The 20,907-nt window shown below is 38.6% G+C and overlaps 1 protein-coding gene and 1 long non-coding RNA gene across 15 annotated transcripts in view; one reads left to right on the plus strand and one right to left on the minus strand.

Moving 5' to 3' along the window:
• ROS1 (ROS proto-oncogene 1, receptor tyrosine kinase) overlaps window positions 1-20,907 on the minus strand; it is a 91,074-nt gene that overhangs the window by 24,620 nt on the left and 45,547 nt on the right. Inside the window, exons 25-35 of one of the 2 annotated variants that reach the window (XM_036317812.1) lie at window positions 20,581-20,786; window positions 19,190-19,476; window positions 15,395-15,397; window positions 14,863-15,039; window positions 13,190-13,392; window positions 11,574-11,718; window positions 10,584-10,816; window positions 10,313-10,489; window positions 6,054-6,222; window positions 5,042-5,159; window positions 1,484-1,674 (exon numbers count right to left, since the gene is read on the minus strand). In XM_036317812.1, coding sequence (XP_036173705.1) covers window positions 1,484-1,674; window positions 5,042-5,159; window positions 6,054-6,222; window positions 10,313-10,489; window positions 10,584-10,816; window positions 11,574-11,718; window positions 13,190-13,392; window positions 14,863-15,039; window positions 15,395-15,397; window positions 19,190-19,476; window positions 20,581-20,786 — 1,909 coding nt within the window. The remainder of the gene's footprint in view (window positions 1-1,483; window positions 1,675-5,041; window positions 5,160-6,053; window positions 6,223-10,312; window positions 10,490-10,583; window positions 10,817-11,573; window positions 11,719-13,189; window positions 13,393-14,862; window positions 15,040-15,394; window positions 15,398-19,189; window positions 19,477-20,580; window positions 20,787-20,907) is intronic. The other variant, XM_036317811.1, reaches the window with a different exon arrangement.
• Window positions 1-20,907, plus strand: part of LOC118660415 — a 54,769-nt gene that overhangs the window by 16,878 nt on the left and 16,984 nt on the right. For 2 of the 13 annotated variants that reach the window (XR_004968895.1, XR_004968903.1), the window contains 2 exons: window positions 5,780-5,864; window positions 11,833-12,140. The exons of 4 other annotated variants lie outside the window; for them this stretch is intronic. This is a non-coding gene — a long non-coding RNA (uncharacterized LOC118660415). 7 more of the 13 variants (XR_004968898.1, XR_004968902.1, XR_004968897.1 and 4 more) reach the window with 5 other exon arrangements.

A 20,907-nucleotide genomic window follows, 5' to 3' on the forward strand; every position in this document is an offset into this window, starting at 1 on the left:
TTTACCAATACATCATAGGCGTGTACCCACCCAGGTTTCTACTTTAAAGTGATCGAGAAAACATGGATAATCCTTTTAACAAATTTGGGACAAGAAGTCTCAGTCTTCATCTTATATTATATAGTTGGGATTATTATTATTCTGTAACATCTTCATACATATTTAATTCCATGGACATTAAACTGAGGAATATAAACATGAACACATGGTACCTTCTCTTCGGTAGTTTCAGTTGAGAAGAGGAGATAAACATGTAGACAGAGCTTGGCAAACTATGGCCTGTGGGCTAAATCTGGCCACAGCCTGATTCTGCACTGCCCAGGGACTAAGAGTGATGTTTAAAGTATTATTTTAAAAAGGAAAGAAGAAGAAAAATATGCTACAGAGATCAGATGCAGCCTGCAAAGCCTAAAGTATTTACTATTTGGTTCTTTTCAGAAAAAAGTTTGCTGAAATCTTAGCCAGATAACTAACTATAATAATAATAATAATAAAAGAATGATGAAAGTTTTATATAGACTATTGGGCTGTGTGGGTATAAAATATAATCACTTATTTGCCTAAGGAGTATCAGTTAAGCATCATGATGGGTTCATTTAAGTTAGGCCTTGAAAGATGCAAAGAATTTCAATTGACAGAAAGTGGCAGAAAGGAAATGCCAGATAGGGGTGAATGGCAGGTTGTGGGAACCTGCATTCCAGGCCGAAGGAAACAAAGGCTGGAGAGCTAGTGTCATAAAAGCTTTTTATAGTCTGATGTGGCTGTAAAGGGTAAATATTGGGAAAGAGGAGAAACTACAGAAGGCCTTAAATGCCCACACAAAAGTTTGTACATGGTCCTGAAGACAGTGAATGAGAGCCTTTTCGGGCGCTTCTGAGAGGGGGCCAGCGGTCCAGCTGTGCTTTGGCTAGATTAACAGTCAGCATGTGAGTAAGCCAAGAGCACAGACAAGAAACGATAGCTTAACTGAGGAAAGCCAGAGTGGAAATAGGAAGACGGGAACTTATCAGACAGAAGTCAAGAGAGTAAATCAACAGAACTTGGTGACTGACTAGAGGAGGTACTGAGATTTCTAGCCTATGTGATTAGAAAGATGAAATAGAACACAATGGAATGTGGAAATATTGGGGAAAAGACAAAGTATAACTTTAGGCCTCTTGTACAGAAGATGAGAGTACCAATAATAGGATAATAAGGCTGGACAAAGACCAGGCTCTGGACAGCCTTGGGCGTCTATCTAGGAGCATGGATTTGATGAGGTGACATTAAGAACTAGCTAATTATTACTGAGGATAAAAATGATGATGGTGTTGGTGTTTAAAAAGAGCACATCAGATGAAATGAATAGTTTGGTAGTTGAGATGATAAGTTTTACAGTCACCTGATTTATTGCTAATGTTAAGAATGCACCATCTTTATCTCTGAACCTTTGTGTAATAAGTTAGTATGTGTGATAAGTTAGTAGGCAGACATGGTAATATACCTCCAGCTAATAAAATATTCTCACTGATTCCACTATATTCACCAAATCCCAGATTATTTGCAGCTACTACTCTGAACTGAAATGTTCCTTTCAGGTTTTTGGACTTCCATGTGCAAATGCTGCTGCAGGATCCATTAAACGCCATCTTCCACATTAAGTTCCGGTTCAGTGAATCATTTGAAGTACCCTTTCTGCAAAAGAAAGAGCAAAACCATGAATATAGAAAATATATGAGACAACATATGTGTTATTTCTAGACACTCATAGATCATTTTAATGCCAGAACTCCAGAGCATCTCCTATTGCACACTTTACCCTTGATCTCATTCCTGTCACATGGCTTGGACACAGAACACAGCAGAGTCTTATAAAGTCATCTCAGCAATGAATGGAGCCAACCAACTCAGCCCATCAGGAAAATAATGAATAATCAATGGCCAAGAGAAAGCTGAGGCAACTTTTCCTACTGTCAGAATGCATAAACTTTCTTCAGAATTCCAAACACATAAGACAATTGTTCCATAATTTTTTATTGGAAATTTTTTCTTTTTCTTATTTCTCAGCCTCTATATCTATAGTCTCCAAATACCATATCCAGATAAAAATAACACAAAAAACATACAATTGATCAGGAAGGTATAATAGCTCAGCTACCAAAGTTATTATGTCTGAAGTTACAAGTTTTGGTGTTGCCATTTGTATTGGCCTACCGTCACCTCAAAGTCAATCCACATGATTCTTCGCATGAAACATGGAAAGAGCACAATAGCTGGGTTTAAAAGATGTGGCTGGAAGGCTGGAATCACAGACTGAAGGCCCCTCAGTTATGTCTTCTCTGACAGTAAGAAGTCTGAAACTTTTCAGACCACAGCAGTTTTAGGACTTGGTACCAACCCACAATACGCACGGGGATATATAATGGAAGCCAGTTCTGCTACTACTAACTGGGCAGCTGTCCCAAAGAGAAACAGTGACAGCAAAGGCTAAGCCTGTGAGGGACAGGCGGTGGGAAGTATATCAGGAGGACCAGAGAAGCGAGTTGGTGACAAGGAGCTGAAGGTCCTAGGGACCATCCTGAGTGAAGCTTGATGACATGGTATTTTTGTACATTTTGTGAAGTCTCATGTTAGGCATTGGCAATTTCATTGGTTAACCCAAACAATTCTGACCCAAAAGAATGAGACACTTAAACATTTATAAAATGGCTCTTCACAGCTATTGGCCATGGAGAAAGAGGAGGAAGAATTCTGACATTGGCTGAACATCTTTTATTTACAACATACAATACTGGTGTTTTTCATGTCATTTCATTTCACTGGGTCTTCACAACAGCCTATAGAGGTAGATATTATTATCCCTTTTTCTTTTTCTCCAGATGAGAACATTTAAGTTTATAAATGGAATAGAGCAAGGAGTTAAACACGGTCTGTGTACTGGGTTAAATAGTGTCCTACCAAAATTCAGGCCGACCCAGACCCTGTGAATATGACTTTATTTGGAAATAGGGTATTTTCAGATGTAATAAAGTTAAAGAGATCATATTGGATTGGGATAGGCTCAAACATAATGATTGATGCCCTCTTAAGAAGACAGAGATTTAGGCACAGACACACACACACAGAAGGAGAACGCCATGTGATGACAGAGCCAGAGACTGGAGTGATGTATCTACAAGCCAAGGAATGCCAGGGATTGGCAGCAATCGCCAGAAGCTAACAAGAGGCAGGAAAAGATTCTTTCCTAGAATCCTCAGAGGAAGCATGGTCCTACTGACACCTTGATTTTATTTTATTTTTCAATATATTTTTATGGCTCTACCCAGTTTGGTTCTGTGGATAGAGTGCCATCCTGCAGACCAAAGGGTCTCGGGTTCGATTCCGGTCAAGGGCACGTACCTTGGTTGCAGGCTTCTCCCTGGCCCAGGCCCTGGTCAGGGCTCCTGCAGGAGGCAACCAATCGATGTTGCTCTCTGTCTTTCCCTCTCCCTTGCATTCTCCCTAAAAATCAATGGTAAAATATCCTCAAGTGAGGATTAACAAACCATCAACAATAACTAAATATATATTTCAGAGAGGAAGGGAGAGGGAAAGAGAGATAGAAACATCATTGATGAGAGAGAATCATTGATCAGTTGCCTCCTGCATGCCCCTCCACTGGGGATCGAGCCCTCAACCCAGGCATGTGCCCTGACCAGGAATTGAATTTGTGACCTCCTGGTTCATAGGTCCATGCTCAACCACTGAGCCACACCAGCTGGACCTGACACCTTGAATTTACACTCTAGTCCCAAGAACTGTAAAAGAATAATGTGTGTGGTTTTAAACCATCCAGGTGGTGGTACTTTGTTGTGGCAGCCCTAGGGAATTAACACAGTCTGGTCAGCTCCCAAGTTCATGCATTTGGCACTATCACTACCACTATACTGTCAGCAAGTACACAGGGTACACGGGAGTGTCCTGACTGGAGAAGTTACTTTGAGATACTAAAGGTAAAGCAATTCATTCTTTTACTTCACAGCCCCTGTCCAGGGAGTAGAAACTTGGGCAAGAAAATGCAAAGTATTTGTGGAGCTATGCATTTAAGGTGTTACTGAGGGAAACATGTTAAAAGGGTCCTTCAAGGCCATGGTGATGCCTGACTGGTAGACATAATCACAGTCACAGGCCACCAAGTCAGCTCTGTAGGTCAGAATGTATTTCACTCTGTATGAACAACAGTAACAGAAATTTCAAGAAGGTTTCAGTTAGAAATATGGTTAATGCACTCCTCTAGCATGAGCAGGAAAATTTTTTTAAGGTTATGGGAATGCCAGAGCATGATGAAGCAAAAATAGATCTAAAGCTCAAGTAGCCAGGACTATAATTATGGAAGTGACTTGTCCTTGGAGCTTCTTAAAAGATGGCTTCATAGTCCCGTGAGGGGCGTGTCTATGGAATTTGAAATTCTCCCTTCGAGCTGGCATGAAATCAGTTCATCTGAGCCAGTTATGATTCACAGAGCTCCTCATCCTGGCTGGATCTGAGGTTGCGTATGTTCATCAGCTGATTAGTTTACATCAAAGGCACATTTTCAGGCCCCAGGAACACACTGCAAACCGTAATCTTCACAGTGGATAGAGAGTCCTGTGTGATCTGTTCCTGGTTTTATGTTCTGAAAAATACCTAGCTCGTTGACAATTTTCCCTATATATTATTCAACTTGCTAAAACAAATTAACATCTGAAATGTACATGCATACCACCATCTAACATTAAACATCAGCTCAGCTTCTTGAAAAGAATAGATATTAAGTAAATATAAATTATATGTGCCAATTATAGAATTATTTCCATAAAGTTTTGACAAGCACTTTTTAAGATCTGCTTTATAATTGGAGTGCCAATTAGCTGCTGGGACCGGAGTAAAAAAGATAATGAGACATTCAAGGTCTTTAAAGATCCTTCACATTTATTTATAAAATACATATTGAGAAATATTGTTAATTTTGATCTAACAACACCTTACAATTAACCTACTTAGCTCTTTGTAGTTTACAAAGCACTTTTGCCAATAGACATACCTTATCTCAAGTATATAGTACATAAGTCTGCTTCCATTATCATCAGCCTTTTCCCACTGTATTGAATTTTTACTCCCTTCTAATAATTTTGGAATGCCTGGTTTACTTGGGACTCCAGCTTTGGAAACAAAGAAAATACTGATTGATATGTTAGAAATATAAAATATCCTGCACAACATATTTTTATAGACTGTATTTACTAAGAGGAAATATTCAGAAATACCTATAATAATAAAAGCATAATATGCTAATTAGACCAGACGTCCTTCTGGATGTCCTTCATTCCTTCTGGATGAAGCCGGGTCTGCGAGGGAAGCCCAGGTCCCAGGTATCTGCTGACAGCCACAGGGAAGCCCGAGTCCCTGATGCCAGAGGACGCCAGTGCCAGCAGCCAGGGGAAGGAAGGCCTACTCTTGCATGAATTTCATGCATCAGGCCTCTAGTTTTCATATAAGTGCATATTTTTTAATGAGTATCTGACATTTTTACTAGTGATAAATTCATGCTAAGAGTAACATATCTTAGCTTGGTCTGAAATAAGTGATACAAAAAGAAAATATTGTAAGTTTTAGTACATTCTCCCTTGATTCTTATAGGATCAACTTGGTGTTATGGTATACCTTTTAGAACACTAGTGAATTTACTATACTTTTTAGATTTTTTAAAATCTTTAATGTAGTTATAGTCATCAGTAAGTAAATATTGGGTTGGACACTCAGTAACATTGTTTTCATTTAGTTCTTGCTGCAAAATATGGCTAGACAGGAAATCCGAATACTGAAAAGTGAAATAATTTGCCCTGTTCAGGATCTTGCAAGACCAGGTGAGTATTATCTCATTACTGCCTATAAGGACTCCTAACTCTTTAATTTCTTCACTCAAGTTTTAGAAATAATAATTTACTCTTTTAAGAAAAAAATGACGACCTCTAGGATTGGTGAACTAAGTGCTGAGAAAATAATTGGGAAACTTATAGGGTTTGGTTTTCTCAGTGCTGTATGTTAATACTCACCTTTGGTCTTAAAACTTTCTGAAAGTGAAGTGCTATTTTCTCCTGTCCTGTAAACCACCACTACTCGGACATGATAAGAAGTATACGGCTGCAGATCTGTGATGTTACAGACATAAGCAGGGCCTTGGCTGCACGAAGCTTTCACGTGGTAAAACTCACTGTACTTCCACTAGAAAAAGAAGACTCAATTAACATTTTTTGTTTCTTTAAGAAAACCTTCTTAAACACAGAAATTCACAAACGAAGGCAATCAATGAAACTTTAAATAAAATTTATTTTCTATTAAAAAATAAGAGTTTCTTTATGTTTGACCCCAAACATCATACCTACCAGAGATAGCCATTTTATTTTTCACAATCAGCTATAACTGACATGAGTAATAGTTCTTAGGATAAGTCTAAGGTGGGGCATACATTTCTGACTATGCATCATTGGAGGAAATTTAGAGCTTGACTTCTTATTTCCTCTAATTGTATGTGCCTGCATTGAATCAGGATGGCTAAAAATGCCAATTCACTGCTGAGGGACAGTGATGGACCAAAACAATGATACTTTCAATTACAAAGATTTGTTAATTTCAAAATAATGATATTTTTACATGTTTTGATTCTATGAAGAAGTCCACATTGAGTTATGAATTAAGACATTTAGTTTTTCTTCCCAAAACTTTTTTCAGACATCTAACTAGCATTGCTTATTTTTATACAAAGGAAGACTTGATCCCCAGGAGAAGAAAATTTTTGCCCACCATCAGTAGCCAGGTTAGAAGTTCAATATAGGAAATTTTACTTTCTTTATCAGTGGTTCTCAAACTTCCTAATGCTGCCACCCTTTATACAGTTCCTCATGTTGTGGTGACCCCCAATTTCATTGTTACAAATTGAATATAATTAAAGCATAGTGATTAATCACAAAAACAATATGTAATTACACATGTGTTTTCCGATGGTCTTAGGTGACCCCTGTGAAAGGGTCGTTCGACCTCCAAAGGGGTCGGGACCCACTGGTTGAGAACCGCTGCTTTAGATACTGGGTCTTTGATTTTACTAATCTTAAACTTCTTTCTCTGTGACATTACTTTTTTAAAATTCCATGTATTTGGACCCTTAACGTCATTATTTGAAAATGGCGATTTTTTTCAACATACAAACAGAAAGAGACATGGCATGTGGCATTTTGTCAAGGGTTCTTTGTGTATTTTTCCCAGTAGTTTCCTACAAAGATCAGCTTCCATAAATAAACCTGCTTTACATCTCCTTTTTCACTTAGCACTCCAAGGCCATGCCATTTCATTGGACGGACACTTTGTATTAGTTTTCTACTCAGTTAGGAATGATTATCTATAGGCCTTTCAAGAAGCAGACCACCTTGTTACATAAAGAAACAGGGAATGAGGAATGAAAGGATTGAGAAAAAAAATAGAAATGCTCATGTCAGGGACATTGCCTGATAAACTTATAAATGTATCAATCCCATCAAGACATATAACCTAATGAAACTGATACATTGGATCCATAACATTTACTCTGAACCTATGGGAGAAACAGAGAGAGAGAGAGAGAGAGAGAGAGAGAGAGAGAGAGAGAGAGAGAGAGAGAGAGAGAGAGAGAGAAAGAGAGAGATTGGTTAATAACTGGCTCAAAAATTCTAGCCCTTTGTGGTCCTGCCTCCTTAATGATCTGCTAGAGTAATTACCTTAAGTGAATAGTTTAGGTGGCCCAACATTCCACACCATCCAGAAATTAACACAGCTCCTTGAAATATCAGGAAGATGTTTAGCCAAGGGGGCTCTTGGAAAACTGTAGGGTATCAGCCTTCCGACAGCACCGAATGCTTTGGACAGACCACAAACTTGGCGAGATGCCCCGGACTACCCCGGTAAATCACAACAATCAGACCCTTTCTTTGCCGAGGCCTACAAGTGCAGGGGTGGAGGCAACCACAGAAGGATTTTCAAATTATTTGGTGGAGGGGGTGGGGGATGGTGCAGACTATAATGTCTCAGAGACTGGAACTTCAAAAATATTTGGTTCTGGTAGGGATTTCCCTAGATAGCTGAGGAAAACACAGTTTTATTGGGCTTCCATAAAAAAATTGTCAAAGCAAAATTACTTCTTTTTCTCCAATCTTAAATCAAGTATGTTCTTCGTCTGTACACTGTTATGATTTTTAAAAATCTATGAAATTTAAGCCCGAGGTAGAAATTTAGCTTTGTGCTCAAATTCTTTCGTTTTCTATGTAAGGAACTTTTGATAGAAAAGAGAGAGACTACAAGTTTATCTTTGTCTCCTTCTTTCCTTTCTAAAAAAATTATTAATTAAAAAGATATGTATTCACCCTTATCACCTGCCTCAGAGTTTCAGTATAGAGTTATAGATTCGTCCCCAGCTGTCCTATTGTTATAAGGTAGGCTCAAAAGAGAACGAACTTTCTGACTAGATATCACTCATTAACCCTCTCAGAATATAGCCTTAGTATCTATAGAGGGTCACACGTGTAGAAATTACTGTATCAGACAATTTCAGCTTCATGATTTTTAAGTGGTCTTTCTGAAACCTGTGTTGAGCAAGTGTAAGAATACAAGGAGTTTTGAAACAAAAAGCGTAGCATGAAAGTCATGAGGACTGAACCAGGCAGTCCCTAGCCATGTCCTTCTCTCCAAATGTTGAGGAGTTGGGTGGCTTAGTGACTCCTCTTCCTTCTATGGACAGCGCCCAAGGAGCACTGCCGAGGAATGAGTCACCTGGGGTCCTCTGCTGACTGTCTGGGGAGATCTGACTCATGTTGGCGCCTATCTGGGTCTCTGACTTCTCATCAGTAAAATGAGAGGCCAGAGATCATCATCTCCAAGGTCCTTCCCATTTCATCTCTTTGATCTGGGAAATGAGCTGTATATCCCTCCTCTTGACTTTAAACTGAACTGCATTAAGCTTACTTAAATAGATGTAAAAAAATAAAAGTGATTTCTAATTTCTCCAATTTAACTGCATTTTTATAAGATCATTTTTTAAATAGGCAACATATCATCATAAAGATGCTCAGTGGAAGAAGTCCCATTAAAGTATGGCCTTTGGTTTTGTCAAGTCAACATTCACTGTTGTGTCACATATTTCATAGTTTTTATATAAAAGTATAGATCATAAAATAATCTTATGTAGTAAACTCTAAAAATTATCCTGAGAGCAACTTCATTTTTAAAGAAAAATGAGGCCATGACTATACTGATTTGTTTTTAAGTTACTACTGAACAAAATATTCTTAGCCAATCTTTACAAATATGGACACATGCATATATAATGATGAAAATGAAATGTAGCAATTATAAAAATGTAATAATCCATTCTAACTGTAGCAATATAAAATCAATCTAAACTTTTCCTTAGCAGTGAAGTAATTAGATTAATTGATATTTTACAATTCAGTGAATATGTTTATATTGGTTAAAGCACGAAGATTTGTGGATGAGGAACACTTACAGTTTATATGCCAAGATCAAATGGTTTTATATCTTACTTCTCTCCTGTTGCTATTTAGCCTTAAATGGTTGAAAGAACCTTTCTAAACATGTTTTGTTTTTTTGCTTATATATGTCTTTCCTCTTTTTTTTTTTTTATAAAAGATACCAAATTGCTATGGACTTTAAACCAGAGAACAATGCTGATAACATCTAAACAAAATAAGTATTATGAAATCCATAAACCATATTTATACCCTTTTACATGGAGCCTTTTACGAGCAAACTAATCTCTCTGGGAATTCTTCCTATCAGAAATTAGTCTAGACAGTTCACAGCTTCTAGATGGCAAACCTGAATCAATGAATGTGGTCAAATAGATTGTTGATTTATATAAGAGAATGCTCTAGAGCAGCGGTTCTCAACCTGTGGGTCACCACCCCTTTGGGGGTCGAATGACCCTTTCACAGGGGCTGCCTAAGACCATCGGAAAACACATATATAATTACATATTGTTTTTGTGATTAATCACTATGCTTTAATTATGTTCAATTTGTAACAATGAAAATACATCCTGCATATCAGATATTTACATTACAATTCATAACAGTAGCAAAATTACAGTTATGAAGTAGCAACGAAAATAATTTTATCATTGGGGGTCACCACAACATGAGGAACTGTATTAAAGGGTCGTGGCATTAAGAAGGTTGAGAACCACTGCTCTAGAGATATGCAAAAGAGCTTCCAACTTATTCTGCAGCATAAAAGAAGAGTTTGCATTGAAGTGTACAGTGTGATCTACCTTCTGGAGTTCAAACCAAAACCTGATGAGGTTCACATTAGATGGAGCCTCCCAATCCAACTGCAAACTGGTGTTGCCTGGAACCAAGGCATAAGGCTTCTCTGGGGTGTCAAACATTTCCACAGTGACAGGGTGGCTCTCAGCACACCACATTTCCTCAGCATGGCAGGCAAGGACCTTTTGTAAAAACAATAACAACAAAAATTGCTTAACCTTTTCACAACCTTGTGCTTGAGAATGGCAGTAAAAGTACCCAATAGCCTCGCTGTACCTTTAACACATATAGTTTCCCCCCGGACAGTCCAGTAACCAGGAGAGCAAGCCTTCCGTGAGGATATTCACTTTGTCTTAGAGGAGTCTCCGGAACGCGGGCCAGATGTGCAATTGCCAGCTGATAGCGGACTGACTCCTTAGGCCCATTTGGCTTGGGAGATTCTCTCCAGGATACGACCAGGCTGGTGTCTGACTGCACTGTTGTGTTAATGAGCCAAACAGCCTCTGGTACTGAAATACAGAGCAACGCATGACAAGGGATGTTGCAATAACAGCACTGGGAGATGGAAGGAAGGAATGGGGTCTTGGTTGAGGAACAGTCATCTCATGTGAGCAGAATGAGTGACAGATGTGCCTCAGGGAAGCCAGCCTCTTATATAATGGTAAGTTAGCGGCTGTCTGAAAGACTGGCTTATTTTTGCCGAATGACTAAATCATTCTCTGACTCTAGCTCCAGGATTTGGCCAGTGATGATGAATAACCAAATTGGGGTGATTTTCGTGAATTCATCAGAGACATCTGAAAGAAATGGCATCACCCCATAATAATTGCCACCTCTAAGGACACCTTTTTAGATTCTAGATCCATTTTATTTAAGGCAATATGTTATATTACTTTAAATAGAGAAAAGGCTTGGTCTTCCCGTCCCACCATGTGTGCAGACCTATGAAGATATGGGAAGAGGGTGACACTGTGTGGTGAGAGCAAAGACTGTGTTTCTTGGGCAAACAGTATTGATGCTGATGTTTCTTTCAGCTTCTAGTCACTTTTCATTTTGATGGAATATTATTTATCATCTTCTAGTGTTAGAGCAAAAGTCATGTCATCAAAGTATTTTTCAACCAATATATTTTCCTTATTAAGCTTTAAAAAGGTCACATAATAAAGCTGACTTTATATTCAGGTAAAAAACAAACAAATATAGACATACACATCACAGATATTACAAACCTCCACTCTAGCCTCCCACACCAAGCCCATAACTCACCTCCACTTTTAGTTTTCCCCCAAATCTCTTTTCCCAGAGGTAACTGTCCCACAGGATCAGAATAATAATTCCTTACAGCGATCTGTATCATATATGTTGAAAATGGTTGTAAGCCTTCAATAAGGGCTATACTCTCCTGAAATTCCTGAAATTAATTTACAAATATTACTATGTGATTTTTATTTTTTTGTACAAATGGGGAGAAATTATTTAATCAAAGTGATAAAATATTAAAAAACTCAACATTTTTTATTTGTAGATATTGGATCATGAAGGACAATGTTCACTGTTCTAATCTGCCCAGGCCTGAGTTAATAGCTACAAGAATAAATGCTAAATGACTGACAGCCTTCAGTCAATTTTGTGGCATATTCATCTCACAAAAGAAGGTATATTCCCAGAGGAGGACACTATTTCATTGGCATTGCATTAGAAACTCAGCAAAATGGTATTGGAAGGATGTGATAAATACATGAATAGAAAAGATTAAGCTACAGTATCTAGTCATTCTTAGAAATAAAGTTTAAGTAAAAAGACCTTCCTTAGGTCAATGGTTCTCAACTTTGGTTGCAGGTTGGAATCATGCTGGAAATTTTAAGAAAATACTGATTTCTGGGTCCCACCTCCAGAGATTCTGACTGAATTGGCCTGAGGGGAAACCTGGATGAAGAGATTTTAAGAGCTCCAGTGTGCACGAGGTTGCGAACCAGGCCTTTGGTGCATGTTAATCAATGTGAAGACAAGATACATGAGCTCTCATAGCCATGTCCAGTGCCACAGCCCAGCCTTAGTCAGCCACATGATCCAAGCTGCCTCTGAAACAACTCTCTTTAGAAATGTGTAAAAAAGATAAAAACAGACAAAATAAAGGAAGTAATAAGAACGAGCTGTATTTTCTGGCCAAGTGTACTGTGTTAACCTCAAATAGGAGATGGTCAATTTCACTTTTTGACTTGGTTAAATAAGTAGCACAAAGCAAAATATAGGATACACATGATTTCATCACAAGGACAACTAAAACACCAGTGCCCATGTTGCCAAGAATTATGCCAATTCATTTATTCACTCGAGAGATATCTAGTGAATGCCTATACAATGTCAAGTACTAAGCTGGGTACTAGAAATACAATGATAAGTCAAAGCATAGCCCCTGAATAATGGAGCATTTCACAAAATACTGGAAATCACACAAAAATATACAATTTTTATATTAGATATATGCTATGCAGGACAGAGGTACATGGCAATGTTCTCTCTGTCAAATGCATTTCTTACCCCTCAACCAAAATCTGCTAGATGAGCCATAAAATCACATAGGCATCACTTTCTAGGGATAATTAGATAACCAGGAAGGACAAAAAAAATACAGTTCTTTTAAGGACACTCAGGAAATTGTTACTGTTGGCGATCTACCAACTGGTCAGTTAATAAAGTTTGTTGAAGTGTAAATTACTCCCAGACAAGAAGACTAGACACAATATGCTTTGATGAATCAGCTATAACAGGTTGCATAATAGCACATCCCAGAAAATGCTATAGAAAATACTATGACGAAGAATTTCATATCAAAAAAGAGTATCTTCTAAAAAGACAAAGACCACCAGCTCCAATCTTACCAGCATTCTATATTTTGGTTCAGAGCCATTTTTCCCATCATTAACTTCTTTGTAATAAACCAGGTATGTTGGAGTTGGGTTGGTGATGCCATACCAGGTGAGGTTTGTCCTGGAAGACGGTAATCTGATTGTGAGGCTGGTGTTAGTGGTGTTAAGTATAATTGGCTCTGCGATATCTGAAGCTAGAGACAGAAATGCTTTATCTAAAATAATAAGAAAAAAAGATTAAATATATACACATGTGAACATTGAGGGTAATATGATATTTATTTTTTTACTTAACTTATAAGGCATGATGTATTGAAGTGTTGGAAATATTATTCAGGACAGAAAGACAAGTTTTTTTCTTAAAGATGGATGAACTAGGGAGCAAGGTAACTGGTAATTGCTTAACATTTCCAGCAGATGGAGCTAAAGTATAGCCTTTATAATGTACCTAGACCAGTGATGGCAAACCTTTTGAGCTCCACATGTCAGCATTTTGAAAAACCCTAAATCTGGTGCCATGTCACATATAGAAATTTTTCGATATTTGCAACCATAGTAAAACAAAGATTTATATTTTTGATATTTATTTTATATATTTAAATGCCATTTAACAAAGAAAAATCAACCAAAAAAATGAGTTCGCGTGTCACCTCTGACACGCGTGTCATAGGTTTGCCATCACTGACCTAGACAGTAGCATAATAAAGCTGGTCCTTGTTTTATTTTGAAGTAATTAGAACATTATATTAATCATATTTTCATGGACTTTTAAAATCTCTTAAATTTCTCAAAGTGGAAAATTAATTTTAAACCAAAATGTCATTCAATTTATTTATAAAATCTTCATTTTTTAAAATATTTTGTAACTTACATATTTTATAAATGAATACATTTAAGCAAAGATTACTTGAGTTTGTTTCATTCATTTCTATCCCTCTCTAGTGGGAATTATACTTAATTTAGAATAACATAGGCATCTTAATGGCAGAGAGAGCTTGAGGAAATCACCCATGAGTCTATATAATGCTGTTTTCATTTTTGATTGGTTGGTTGGTTGGTTTTTAAATTTCAAACATTTTTTATTGTGACTCACAGTAGTAAATATATATAATCAGTTCTGCCCATAATGTGACACATGCATTCCTAAAAGTCACTGCTTTATACAAAATTGCACAATAAAATCCACAGGGGGAAATAGAGTTAGGGGCACAACACTAAAAGTTTCATGAGTGTCACCTCTTTAAAAAGATAAGAACTGAGTCAAAGTGGTAGGACACATGTATGTCTGTTAAAGGGTGGATGTACAGAACACTATTATAAATAGGCACTTGATCTTGGAATGCTATGCAATGCTTTGTGAAACCATTGGGAGTCTAAAATATCGTCTGAGAAGAAAAAAGGCAGAAAGAAAGGAACTTTCGGGACTAAGAAGAGAAAGAGAAACAGGCAGCAAGGGTTTCGCATGCCTCTGGCTGCCTCCCGCACCCCAAGCCTCGGATGCACGCATAGATGAACGGCGATCCAAGGCAAACAGCAATCACCGCGCACGCCAAATCCTGGCAGTTTGGAGCAACACTGACAGCACAACACAGGAGTTGGAGAAACAGCCCGGAGAAGGAGTCATGATGAGACTTTCCCGGCCCTGAACTGGGAGAACAAGTTGACTCAGCCTGTGGCTTGGTTACCTGGAAAAGGCTGCAGCACCGAACTGTAAGCCAAGATGCGCTCGCTCCTGGGGGCCTTCACCTGAGCGGGGGTGGCCTCTCGGCTCTTCTTTACTTGGTAAGTCTCTGTGCCCTCCTTCGCTGTGGAGACCCAGTATAGATATTCCCCATCCACAGTTAAGCTAACAAGTGTTTTTCCTGTTTGTGAAAAACATAAAGAACATACCTTATGGTGTCTACTCCAAACAATATGTCAAATCCCTTTTCTATGTCATACCTGCTACATTTTGAATCTTCCTATTATTTTGATATGAAAAAAATCACACATTTTATGTCACTAGGCTAAGGACTTCCCAGACATGTTCTCATTTTAGCTCCACATGAAGCCATGAGTAAATACCATTGTTATTTAGCTTCATTTTGTAGAAGGAGAGACTGAGGCTTGGACGAGTTAAATGATGTCAAGGACACAAGGTCAGTCAAGGGCAGAGCCAGGATTTACAACTCACCGGTGTGACTCCAAGCCAAACAACGCCTATCTGAAGGGAGGTACCAGCTGATAGGCGCAGGACTCAGTGTCTTGCTCGATATTTTTGTCAATGATTTGACATGAATGCACAGTAAACATATTTATCAAATTCGTAGATACTATTCAATGTTTACTGTCACTAGTATATATCGCCCCTAACTTGGAATTCAAAAATATCACAACAGAATCAGGAAATAGATTAAAATTTAACAGGAACAAATGTAACATCCTGAATTCAAGTTTAAAATCAACTCTAGAAATAGCAAATGAAAGAAATCTAGTTCAATAATAGTTTTTAAAAATGATGGGGGAAAAAAATTATGGGCCCTAGCCGGTTTGGCTCACTGGATAGAGCGTCGGCCTGCAGACTGAAGAGTCCCAGGTTCGATTCCGGTCAAGGGCATGTACCTTGGTTGCAGGCAACATCCCCAGTAGGGGGTGTGCAGGAGGCAGCTGATCGATGCTTCTCTCTCATCGATGTTTCTAACTCTCTATCCCTCTCCCTTCCTCTCTGTAAAAAAAATCAATAAAATATATTTTTTAAAAAAATTATGGGTTTTCAAATGGCAGGCAGCCCAAAGACCGAACACCGCTCTCAGTGCAGTAAAAGATGACCTAGGAGGCAGAGGCCTCCTGCACTGACCAGAACACACTGAGCACCGTGAGTCATGCCAGGGCTGACGTTTAAGAGAATGTTATGTAGCTGAAGTGAACCCATAGGAGGGGGACCAGGGCAAAGAAAGATCTAGAAGCCACATCCCCTGAGGTGTAGTGATAGATACTTGACTTTTTCCTCTAAAAAAAATGCTTAGGATGGGCTATGACAGCTATCTTTACATAGTTGAATGGCAATTGCCTAGAAGGTGATTGGTTTATTCTTTTAAATGTAGAGGTCAGAACTCAGATTAATAGATGGGAGGAATAGGAATAGGAATGGCTACATAGAAGAGGAAAAATATCTAACATTCAGAATTATCCCAAAAATTAAACAGACTTCCCACTAAATAGTATTTTCTTTTTATAAACAGGTATTCAGTCAAGACTGTTTTTGTAGAGGGATTTCCTCCAATATCATGACAACTAAATGATCTCTAGAGTTATCCCAATTTTCTAATTTCATGATTATGGATTTCAGTTATGGTTTCCCCCTTTCTACACCTGTAAGATAATGCCTACTAGGTAATTCTTATATATCAGGTGTTAAAGGAAAATTATTCTGACACTTGTTAAAATGCTAAGGAAGACTTTAGTGTATTCCAATATTGTAGAGGGAGACATAATACAGGAGCAAGATGTACTCAACTCTGAATATAAAAGAGATAGCTGGGGATTCATAACCAACCTGCACAATGAGAGGGTCAGTGGGTAAAAATTATTGCGAGGCTACATCAAGGGTAAGGGGATTCTTGCTAAACTGGCCTACTAAGATTCTCGGTAAAGGCAAGCAAGCACGTCCAGGGTGTGGCACGAGGGGCTTAATCAGATGTTTAAAGTGGGGGAAATTCTCTCTAAACCGATTTAGCCGGATTCTTACTAAAATTGGACTCGGCAAGAATGGACATGGAAGGCTAAGGTCCCGGCCTGAGGGCTCAGAGGAGCCTGACTAAAGTTTGATTAAGAAAAGAGTCTTTGCCCTAGCCAGTTTGGCTCAGTGGATAGAGCGTTGGCTGGTGGACTGAAGGGTCCCGGGTTCAATTTCAGTCAAGGGCACATGCCCAGGTTGGAGGTTTGATCCCCAGTAGAGGGTGTGCAGGAGGTAGCCAATCAATGACTCTCTCATCATTGATGTTTCTCTCTCTCTCTCTCTCTCTCTCTCTCCCTTCCTTTCTGAAATCAATAAAAAAAATATATTTTTTTAAAAGTTAGAAAATAAAAAAGTCTTTGTCACAGATTTATCAAAAACAAGTAATTTTTTATAAGAAAAGTTCAAAACATTGTCTCTACTCTTCAGGCCATTGAGAGGACAACAGAAACAAAACCATATGTGCAGCTACAGCTTTCATATGCAGACACACACACACACACACACACACACACACACACACACACACACTTGCAATTTCAAAGCTTCACTATATAAATCAGCAATGCCAGTAGCACTTTTGATGATGGAAAGATTTTATATCAGTGTTGCCCATACAGTAACCATTAGCCATGTGTGACTTTTGAGAACTTAAACTGTGGCTAGTGTGACTGTGGAATTAAAATTTTAATTTTATTTATTTTCTTTAATTTAAACTTAAGCCACCACATGTTAGACTAGCACATACCATATTAGAGAGTAAGAAATAATAGACTCTTAAGAATATGTAAGGGGAATTTAGAATGCATGTTTTTTTCTGTTGCAATTACTCCTAATTTGGAGACTTCGAAATTGCTTTAGACTTTCAAATGTTCCCTCCACAAGCATGTGAATTTCAAGTATTTGCCAATTTATGCTGAATGTGGAGTCAATGGAATCATCAAAATTGAAATAAAATAAGGTACTGGAAGTAAGATCATGAATGGTATAGTATGGCCCAACTTAAAACCCCAGATCATCTACTTACTAACTGCAGCCCTCTGGAAAAGTTATCTTACTTTTCTCAGCCGCCGTTTCCTCGTCTGCAAAATGAGGGTGCTAGTGTGGTGGGCAGACAGGCATGAGCAGAGCAAGGATGTTGGTCCCCAGGGTGGAAAGCCCCAGTTGCCTAGCAACAAGCAAACCTGGGAAAACAAGGACCTCATCCCCAGGGTAACCTTTCCTCCCCTAGCACATTGCTGATCATTCGGTTTAGACCCCCTGACCTTTCATGTCGCTGGTCATGCAGTTAAGACCCTCCCCTGACCTTTCTTCCCCTGGCATGTTGCTAGTCATGTATGTGAGAGACCCCCTTGGAGGAACAAACTAGGGGCCCAGAGAATAGAATTAAGCATTAAGCCCTTAAGCATTGACTCCAGGACAATGATGTGTACATCTAGGCCTGAGTTGTGTTTCAGCCCCAGGCCCAGAAAAGCAGCCAAACCAGACAAGCAACACCACAGCTGATGTCATGACTACCTGCATTGACAAATGACCTCTGCCCAGGTGCTGACAAAATCAGTGGAGACCATGAAAGGACACACCTGGAAATCCGATGAATGTTCTATTGAGATCCTTCCCAAGGACCTTTCTTAAAATCCCAACCCTTAAAAACCCAGCACACTCTCCCTCCTGGGAGCACACCCAACACCCACGCCTTTCCCTTCCCCCTTCCTCTCCCCGAAGGCATGTTACCATTACCCTGCTCACTCCTACGCTCTAAGGGCCCCTTCTTTTGCCTCTGTAATTTGTTTCCTGAGTCCATTTATTTTATCATTCGCTTCTTCTACCACTGTGACTTTCTAAATAAATTTTCTCTTATACTTTGAGTCTTGGCTCTGAATTTGTTCCTAACCAGAACTCAGGTACCAAGGTCTGAACCCACCGGTCTAACACCTGGTGCTGTTCTCACCATCACCAACACTAGGACCTACTTCACCAGGGTGTTGTGAAGATGACATGAGATAATGCATTTAATAGCATTCTTACATTTTATAGTGAAGCTCAATACACTGTAGCTCTACTGTAAATAATGCACTAACAAAAATATCCCCATAGATCCAGAATATCATGTAGATGCCTATATACAATTTTTCTGGAAACAACTTGACTTGAATTCTACAAGAGCATTTGACATGGTTTAGCATAAGTACTGTGTGTATATTCTTTTGCATACGTGTGGGATGTAAGCCCTTCTTAATGGAATACGAGGGGCTGCCATTACGAATAAAGATCTATGTGCACACATGGTGTCTTACCAAGCAGAGCAGGCCTTGTGATAACTTGCCAACACCGGCACCCTTCCAGATCCATGGCCCAGATCTCTTGCCCTTTGACAAAGTATATCTGTGGTTTCTTTAGGTGAGCAGTATCAATAGTCATTACTCCACTTAACTCGGATTCAGTCACATTGCAAGAACATTGGCCCCTTCCATTTGGATGGCTTGTGGCTGTGGGTTGCAGAATTCGGTGCAAGGTCTGGTTGATAATACTGTAGTAGAACATCTGAGAGCCCAAATCGGAAACTTCTGTCCAATACAGGCGACTATTGGGGGAAAAATACCCTCCAACTTAATGAGTAAAATATATCATTTCAAGTATTAGTTTCTTACGAACATCAATCATTTCTAATAATTAGGAGGACAAATGCATCTTTTAGAGAGAACATGTCCACATCCCCAATAACCTTCTTCTGAGATGGAGGAGGGCACAAGAAATCTAATTTTTAGCATTTTCCAATGATTTCTCAATAAATGTGTTTACAACTAAAGCCTTGAACTACAATGACTTTAGGTGCTGTATTGTCTTATTTTTTAATTTGTTTATTGATTTCAGAGAGAGGAAGGGAGAGGGAGAGAGATGGAAACATCCATGTTGAGAGGGAATCATGGATCTGCTGCTTCCTGCACATCCCCTACTGGGGATCGAGCCAGCAAACTGTGAATGTGCCCTTGACCAGAATCGAACCCAGGACCCTTCAGTCCGCAGGCCAATGCTCTATCCATTGAGCCAAACTGGCTAGGGCTGTATTGTCTTATTAATGATTGTAAATATAAAGACATTTGCAACTTTTCATCAACACCTATCTCCATTCCCCTCCTCTCAATTTAGTTTCTGCTTCTTAATACTAGTTAACAATCTAATTTCAAGATAGATTATATCCATGCTATGGCACACACAAAATACACTCTCAAGCCTAAGAAACTGCCATTCAGTTGCTGAATAGAGGCCTTAAAACTCATCTTTTGAAGACATCAATTAAAGATGGATGAGCCCAGAATAGCTTTTACTGTGTTTAACATGCTGCCCATCTACCTCCTGCTCATCTTCTGCTATTGTCTCGGTCCCCTTCTTGTCCTTACCAACTGAGGATATTATTAAATTCACTGATATAAAAATCTGCTTTGGTTTCCTGCTGGCAATTAACCTAACTTTAAGCTAGTTAAGTTGTTAGTATGGATTTAGTTTACATATTTGTGGTTGTGGGCTCATAGTTTATACGTAGAGATACTTACTAAAAGTTAATGTAGTGAGTCAAGACCCCTAAGCACCTTATGTTCCCATCATTAACACCTAATATTAAACTAAAGGTATTATTTAAATATGTTTCTTTATTTCAGCACAATAGAAACAGGTAAACTTCAGATACCTTAATAGGGGATACACGAAGAAAGAGATTATTGTTGAATTTCTGTTGCAAATTTTCAGCTTCCTGGGATATTTCACCTTGTGTTCAAGATCGACATCAAACATTTGCATTCCATTTTGTGATTCTTTCATCACAAAGTAGAGGTGTCTTGAAATCCAATCAATTGTAATAATTGTGATATCAAAAACCAGTGCATCTTGGAAAATCTTAAATCAGGTAGAAAACACAGCCAAGAAGACAGTGGTCATTTTTTTTTAATGTTGAGGACTTTTCTGTAACCACTCATATTACTCATTTATTGCACTTCTCTTTTGTAATCCCAAATCT

The sequence above is a fragment of the Myotis myotis genome, unplaced genomic scaffold, assembly GCF_014108235.1.
Source record: "Myotis myotis isolate mMyoMyo1 unplaced genomic scaffold, mMyoMyo1.p scaffold_m19_p_7, whole genome shotgun sequence".
Lineage (NCBI taxonomy): Eukaryota > Metazoa > Chordata > Mammalia > Chiroptera > Vespertilionidae > Myotis > Myotis myotis.